This window comes from Rutilus rutilus (assembly GCF_951802725.1).
Source record: "Rutilus rutilus genome assembly, chromosome: 19".
NCBI lineage: Eukaryota > Metazoa > Chordata > Actinopteri > Cypriniformes > Leuciscidae > Rutilus > Rutilus rutilus.
Window position 1 is genome coordinate 14,776,465 of NC_140232.1, and position 7,351 is coordinate 14,783,815.

The 7,351-nt window shown below is 34.6% G+C and overlaps 2 protein-coding genes across 2 annotated transcripts; both read right to left on the reverse strand.

Annotated features, from left to right (window-relative positions):
- Positions 1-864: 864 nt before the first annotated feature.
- On the reverse strand, positions 865-3,128 carry LOC311278958 (phenazine biosynthesis-like domain-containing protein 2). The gene is made up of 9 exons (XM_084390143.1): positions 2,876-3,128; positions 2,647-2,743; positions 2,471-2,569; positions 2,277-2,386; positions 2,144-2,173; positions 1,972-2,060; positions 1,621-1,796; positions 1,471-1,533; positions 865-1,331 (listed from the first exon to the last, which is right to left on the reverse strand). Exons 1-9 carry the CDS (start codon positions 2,957-2,959, stop codon positions 1,219-1,221), a joined length of 861 nt encoding a protein of 286 aa, XP_084246269.1. The 5' UTR covers positions 2,960-3,128; the 3' UTR covers positions 865-1,218.
- Positions 3,129-4,938: 1,810 nt separating this feature from the next.
- On the reverse strand, positions 4,939-7,134 carry LOC311278957 (phenazine biosynthesis-like domain-containing protein 2). Its single transcript, XM_084390142.1, has 9 exons — positions 6,899-7,134; positions 6,670-6,766; positions 6,494-6,592; positions 6,300-6,409; positions 6,167-6,196; positions 5,995-6,083; positions 5,647-5,822; positions 5,497-5,559; positions 4,939-5,357 (listed from the first exon to the last, which is right to left on the reverse strand). The coding sequence occupies exons 1-9, from the start codon at positions 6,980-6,982 to the stop codon at positions 5,245-5,247; spliced, it is 861 nt and encodes a 286-aa protein (XP_084246268.1). The 5' UTR covers positions 6,983-7,134; the 3' UTR covers positions 4,939-5,244.
- Between the last annotated feature and the right edge of the window lie 217 nt (positions 7,135-7,351).

Here is a 7,351-nt window from a genome sequence, read left to right on the forward strand (position 1 = left end):
ATAATGTTATATTCTTTGAGCATTCTACAAAAAACGACTTGTTTAGATAACAGTGACAAATAAAATTAATACACACACGCATATACATGTATCGACCCTTGGTTTAAAGAGTTTTCCAAGATCAAATGCAATTGACAAAAAAATAATCTTATCCCGTTTGACCTTTTTTTCATAATTGTAGGAACATTGTATTATATTGTATAAAATATGAATTCTGTTCAGATATGGAGGCTGTTACCCATGGGGGGGGTGTTCAGAGAAATAAATAAAATACATTTTATAAACTTTATCTGTTTTATTCTTGACTCCACAGTAAAATCCAATATTGTACCACAAGGTGGCAGCAACGTCATTTGGACAGCAAATCATTTTAAATCCCATCTCAAAATATTTTCATTGCTTATGACAAATATGACAAAGCATTTATCGCTAGTTGCAAATAACTGCTACTTTAATAAATATAATAATTTACTTTAATACGTAAATATATTATTGCAATACTGTTATACTAAAATACTGAGATGCAAATAGTATTTAACTACTATTTACACATTTATTACAAATACTGTTATTTTTACATAGTGTATATAGAATATCGCTATTTTATTTTCAAATTTTTATTTTAATTAATAAGTATAATTACTTTTTAATTACTTTAATTACATTGCTGCCATATGGTGTACTCTCCCACTACACTACAGGAGGAGCAGTGGCCATTTTGAGCAAAAAACCTCAATCCTGTCACACTCAACCCCGTCACATAATATGTATTTCTCATTGTTTCAGGGTTGTAAACTTGTGACAAGGTTGAGTTTTTCCATTTCATTTATGAATAATTTGAATTAAAAAAAAAAGTCATGGTTTCAGTAAAGATGTAATTCCCAAAATAATGACAACTCATAACTTTGTTATAAATAGAATATTTGATGTACATGTAATGTGTCCACTTAAACATCCTATGTCAGAAATGTCACCCAGATCAGCAGCAGAAAGACTGTGATGTGCAAGCAGATTCCTTGATACAGAAAGGGCACAATATAAGAGACAAAAAAAATTAAAAATGCCAATCAGAATAGAGAACCAGATTGAACTTTTGTATAAATTTTATTAAATGGCACATAACTTAGAATGCACCTTCACAAGAATATAAACTAAAGTGGAAATTTAATGCACTTGATTTCCATCAAAACTATCCGCAAATCGGTTGTGCAAGTTTGTCTAGATTTTAAGAGTTCCTTGAAGAATGATCTGCGCCTGACCAATGATGTCCACTCGACCGTCATCTCTTATCTCCAGCTTTACCTCGCCACCACGACTGGAACACTGGTAAGCTAAAAAACAAATATAGAGGAGATCAATGTCTTAATCTGAGCAACTTGTTTTGTTAATGTTAGAATAACTTATATTCTTTTTTTTTTTTTCATTCCAGTGTTTGTGATGACATGACATGAAGGAAAAGGAGGCTGTTACCCATCATTTTCTTTTTCTCCAACTTCTCAGACCAATAGCCAGCAAGGACTGTATGTGCAGACCCTTTTAGAAATAAAGTTGTAGTATGATTTGCATTGCTTAGTAATATTTATGAGTTTACATTGTACACATTTCTCATGTTCTGCTCACCAGTGACTGGATCTTCAGGGACGCCAACCCAGGGTGAGAAGACACGGGAGTAGAAGTCATATCCAGACTGAGATGTCTGTGTTCCTTTCAACGTAACGATGAGACTTTTAATCTTACCGGTGGTCTCATTTCTCACAAGAGTCTCTGCCTCTGGCCTCAAAGACATAAGATCAGACCTGCCAACAATAAAGAATTAACAATACTGCAGAATTTAGCATACAGAAGCATACAATTTCAAATAGATTATTCCTTTTTCTAAGCAAAGCTGTTTTCACATTTAATGCATACAAATACATTGCCATTATCAATGTAATAATTTTCTTTGTTAATTTCAGAAATGTCCAGCAGAACCTGTTGCATGTGTCAGCTAGACGAATCATTAGATTTTTTATGGCTGGATTGTAGCACACATCCTGAATGGGTAAGTCTCCAACAGCAGCCTGCAAACGTAAGGCAAAATGGTGACACAAAATAGTTTCTGCTTGTGTCATTCTAAAAACAGAAATAAAACTGGCAGTGTTACCTTCAAAAGGTCCTTGATTTCATGTTGGTCCTGCAAATGAAACATCCAAAACTCAAATTCAGACCAAAAGCAACCACTTGATTGAGTCCATTTTCTGTGAAGAAAGTGTCCACAAAGTGTCTTTTGGTCATACCTGGAGCTCTGGTTTGTTTAAGGGGAAGTCCATTATTAGAGATTCTTCATGCTGGCGCACAATAAGCTCCCCACTCATAGTCTCAAACACCACAACAGGATTGACATTCTCTGTGTGAGGATATTGTGCTTTTAGAATGGTCACCAGTCCATTGTTTTTGGTAAAAGATTAATGTCAGAATGAGCGTTTCTTACTTTTAAGGTAAAAGAGCACTGCTGCTGAGCCCAGTGTTGCATGTCCACATAGTGGATACTCACTTTTGGGGGTAAACCAGCGTAACCCAAACCTTGCCCCTTTCAAAATACATCAAATCCAAAATGTAAATAAGAGTTGTTTGAATATTTCAAGATGCATCTCAGCAGCAGAATACCTGAGGTAAAATCCACAGAATTCTGTTTTGTGATGAAAGCGGTGTCTGATAAATTCATCTCAGCAGCAATGCTTTGGTAAAGATCATCTTGCAGCTCCTATGTATTACAGAGAAACATTTTATAACATTGTAACGCGCAAATACATTTACATTTTATTACCATGGCATGAATAACTAATACGCTGACGTATTTAGAAGCCTGTCTTGTGATAGTGTAATAGCTACTTACCTTCTCTATAAGACATACTGCAGCAGGATTACCTTTGAAAGGTACATTGGTAAAAGCATCAACAATAAATATTGGAATTTCCATTGTCGAGGCAAATTCGTTGTCTTTGACTCTTCAGTTCTGGTCTCAAAAAAAGCTCCAAAGTCGAAGTTCCAGGTCTCAGGAGATTTTACTTTATTGAATATGCAATAAAGTTGAGATGCAGCTGCTTATCTGACTCAACCAATGTAAAACCTAACTTTTTTTTTTATCTTTTTTTTTTTATCGCTGTACATCCAATGGGCGCTTTTCTTTTTGCTCCACCTCATGAGACCATTGCCTAAAAAAGGCATCATTGTCCCTCTGCCAAACTATCTCCACACACTAAAGTTCGGTTGAGGTGTTCGAAAAAACAAAACGTAATTTGTTTGTCCGCAGTGGCGTAAGGGTTAAAGCGATAAACTAGTTGTAGCCTACTTTTGAAGCGATCGACGCGAGTTCGAATCCGCCTGTTGAGATCTCGTTGTTCACCTTTTGTCCTTTTCAGTGTCTTCAAATTATGTAGCAACCTTACTGAGAGAGATAATGTCTTTATTATTCTTTAAAATATTCTGTTTATTGTATCTAATGTGTGGATTTAGTCATAGCAGCTGTTTTAGGAATACTGCTCATGCTTTACATTTGTTGTGTAATGTCAACTGGAATACATTTCGTTTTTGTTTTTAAATGAGCCATTTATCGGTCTTCTGTGAATTAAGTCTTAATTCACTCTTGCACAAATTAAGGCAAACAAACAATCCATAAAAAAAAAAATCCATAAAGTCATGGCATTAAATCTTGCACTCATTGCAAAAAAATTATCTTCCTCAGTATTTTCTATATTTTTCCCAATAAAAAGCTAAACATCTTTAAATCCACACTGGAAAAAATGATGATTAATAAGTTATGACAACATATGTTTTCACATTGCTAACTCATCAACTCCAGCTCATCAAAATAGGTTAAGCAATTTTCAACTTTTTTATGTTATACAAGATTCAACAAATTTTTTATGTCAGTTTAATATAATTTAAGTTTTAAATGTACCTTCATAACACCTGCCGAAACCCTTTATTTATTATGTCAGAATGTTTAATAAAGCCTGTATCAGGGCTCTTAAAGAGATGAAATTCATAATGTTATATTCTTTGAGCATTCTACAAAAAACGACTTGTTTAGATAACAGTGACAAATAAAATTAATACACACACGCATATACATGTATCGACCCTTGGTTTAAAGAGTTTTCCAAGATCAAATGCAATTGACAAAAAAATAATCTTATCCCGTTTGACCTTTTTTTCATAATTGTAGGAACATTGTATTATATTGTATAAAATATGAATTCTGTTCAGATATGGAGGCTGTTACCCATGGGGGGGGTGTTCAGAGAAATAAATAAAATACATTTTATAAACTTTATCTGTTTTATTCTTGACTCCACAGTAAAATCCAATATTGTACCACAAGGTGGCAGCAACGTCATTTGGACAGCAAATCATTTTAAATCCCATCTCAAAATATTTTCATTGCTTATGACAAATATGACAAAGCATTTATCGCTAGTTGCAAATAACTGCTACTTTAATAAATATAATAATTTACTTTAATACGTAAATATATTATTGCAATACTGTTATACTAAAATACTGAGATGCAAATAGTATTTAACTACTATTTACACATTTATTACAAATACTGTTATTTTTACATAGTGTATATAGAATATCGCTATTTTATTTTCAAATTTTTATTTTAATTAATAAGTATAATTACTTTTTAATTACTTTAATTACATTGCTGCCATATGGTGTACTCTCCCACTACACTACAGGAGGAGCAGTGGCCATTTTGAGCAAAAAACCTCAATCCTGTCACACTCAACCCCGTCACATAATATGTATTTCTCATTGTTTCAGGGTTGTAAACTTGTGACAAGGTTGAGTTTTTCCATTTCATTTATGAATAATTTGAATTAAAAAAAAAAGTCATGGTTTCAGTAAAGATGTAATTCCCAAAATAATGACAACTCATAACTTTGTTATAAATAGAATATTTGATGTACATGTAATGTGTCCACTTAAACATCCTATGTCAGAAATGTCACCCAGATCAGCAGCAGAAAGACTGTGATGTGCAAGCAGATTCCTTGATACAGAAAGGGCACAATATAAGAGACAAAAAAAATTAAAAATGCCAATCAGAATAGAGAACCAGATTGAACTTTTGTATAAATTTTATTAAATGGCACATAACTTAGAATGCACCTTCACAAGAATATAAACTAAAGTGGAAATTTAATGCACTTGATTTCCATCAAAACTATCCGCAAATCGGTTGTGCAAGTTTGTCTAGATTTTAAGAGTTCCTTGAAGAATGATCTGCGCCTGACCAATGATGTCCACTCGACCGTCATCTCTTATCTCCAGCTTTACCTCGCCACCACGACTGGAACACTGGTAAGCTAAAAAACAAATATAGAGGAGATCAATGTCTTAATCTGAGCAACTTGTTTTGTTAATGTTAGAATAACTTATATTCTTTTTTTTTTTTTCATTCCAGTGTTTGTGATGACATGACATGAAGGAAAAGGAGGCTGTTACCCATCATTTTCTTTTTCTCCAACTTCTCAGACCAATAGCCAGCAAGGACTGTATGTGCAGACCCTTTTAGAAATAAAGTTGTAGTATGATTTGCATTGCTTAGTAATATTTATGAGTTTACATTGTACACATTTCTCATGTTCTGCTCACCAGTGACTGGATCTTCAGGGACGCCAACCCAGGGTGAGAAGACACGGGAGTAGAAGTCATATCCAGACTGAGATGTCTGTGTTCCTTTCAACGTAACGATGAGACTTTTAATCTTACCGGTGGTCTCATTTCTCACAAGAGTCTCTGCCTCTGGCCTCAAAGACATAAGATCAGACCTGCCAACAATAAAGAATTAACAATACTGCAGAATTTAGCATACAGAAGCATACAATTTCAAATAGATTATTCCTTTTTCTAAGCAAAGCTGTTTTCACATTTAATGCATACAAATACATTGCCATTATCAATGTAATTTTCTTTGTTAATTTCAGAAATGTCCAGCAGAACCTGTTGCATGTGTCAGCTAGACGAATCATTAGGTTTTTTATGGCTGGATTGTAGCACACATCCTGAATGGGTAAGTCTCCAACAGCAGCCTGAAAACGTACGGCAAAATGGTGACACAAAATAGTTTCTGCTAGTGTCATTCTAAAAACAGAAATAAAACTGGCAGTGTTACCTTCAAAAGGTCCTTGATTTCATGTTGGTCCTGCAAATGAAACATCCAAAACTCAAATTCAGACCAAAAGCAACCACTTGATTGAGTCCATTTTCTGTGAAGAAAGTGTCCACAAAGTGTCTTTTGGTCATACCTGGAGCTCTGGTTTGTTTAAGGGGAAGTCCATTATTAGAGATTCTTCATGCTGGCGCACAATAAGCTCCCCACTCATAGTCTCAAACACCACAACAGGATTGACATTCTCTGTGTGAGGATATTGTGCTTTTAGAATGGTCACCAGTCCATTGTTTTTGGTAAAAGATTAATGTCAGAATGAGCGTTTCTTACTTTTAAGGTAAAAGAGCACTGCTGCTGAGCCCAGTGTTGCATGTCCACATAGTGGATACTCACTTTTGGGGGTAAACCAGCGTAACCCAAACCTTGCCCCTTTCAAAATACATCAAATCCAAAATGTAAATAAGAGTTGTTTGAATATTTCAAGATGCATCTCAGCAGCAGAATACCTGAGGTAAAATCCACAGAATTCTGTTTTGTGATGAAAGCGGTGTCTGATAAATTCATCTCAGCAGCAATGCTTTGGTAAAGATCATCTTGCAGCTCCTATGTATTACAGAGAAACATTTTATAACATTGTAACGCGCAAATACATTTACATTTTATTACCATGGCATGAATAACTAATACGCTGACGTATTTAGAAGCCTGTCTTGTGATAGTGTAATAGCTACTTACCTTCTCTATAAGACATACTGCAGCAGGATTACCTTTGAAAGGTACATTGGTAAAAGCATCAACAATAAATATTGGAATTTCCATTGTCGAGGCAAATTCGTTGTCTTTGACTCTTCAGTTCTGGTCTCAAAAAAAGCTCCAAAGTCGAAGTTCCAGGTCTCAGGAGATTTTACTTTATTGAATATGCAATAAAGTTGAGATGCAGCTGCTTATCTGACTCAACCAATGTAAAACCTAACTTTTTTTTTTATCTTTTTTTTTTTATCGCTGTACATCCAATGGGCGCTTTTCTTTTTGCTCCACCTCATGAGACCATTGCCTAAAAAAGGCATCATTGTCCCTCTGCCAAACTATCTCCACACACTAAAGTTCGGTTGAGGTGTTCGAAAAAACAAAACGTAATTTGTTTGTCCGCAGTGGCGTAAGGGTTAAAGCGATAAACTAGTTGTAGCC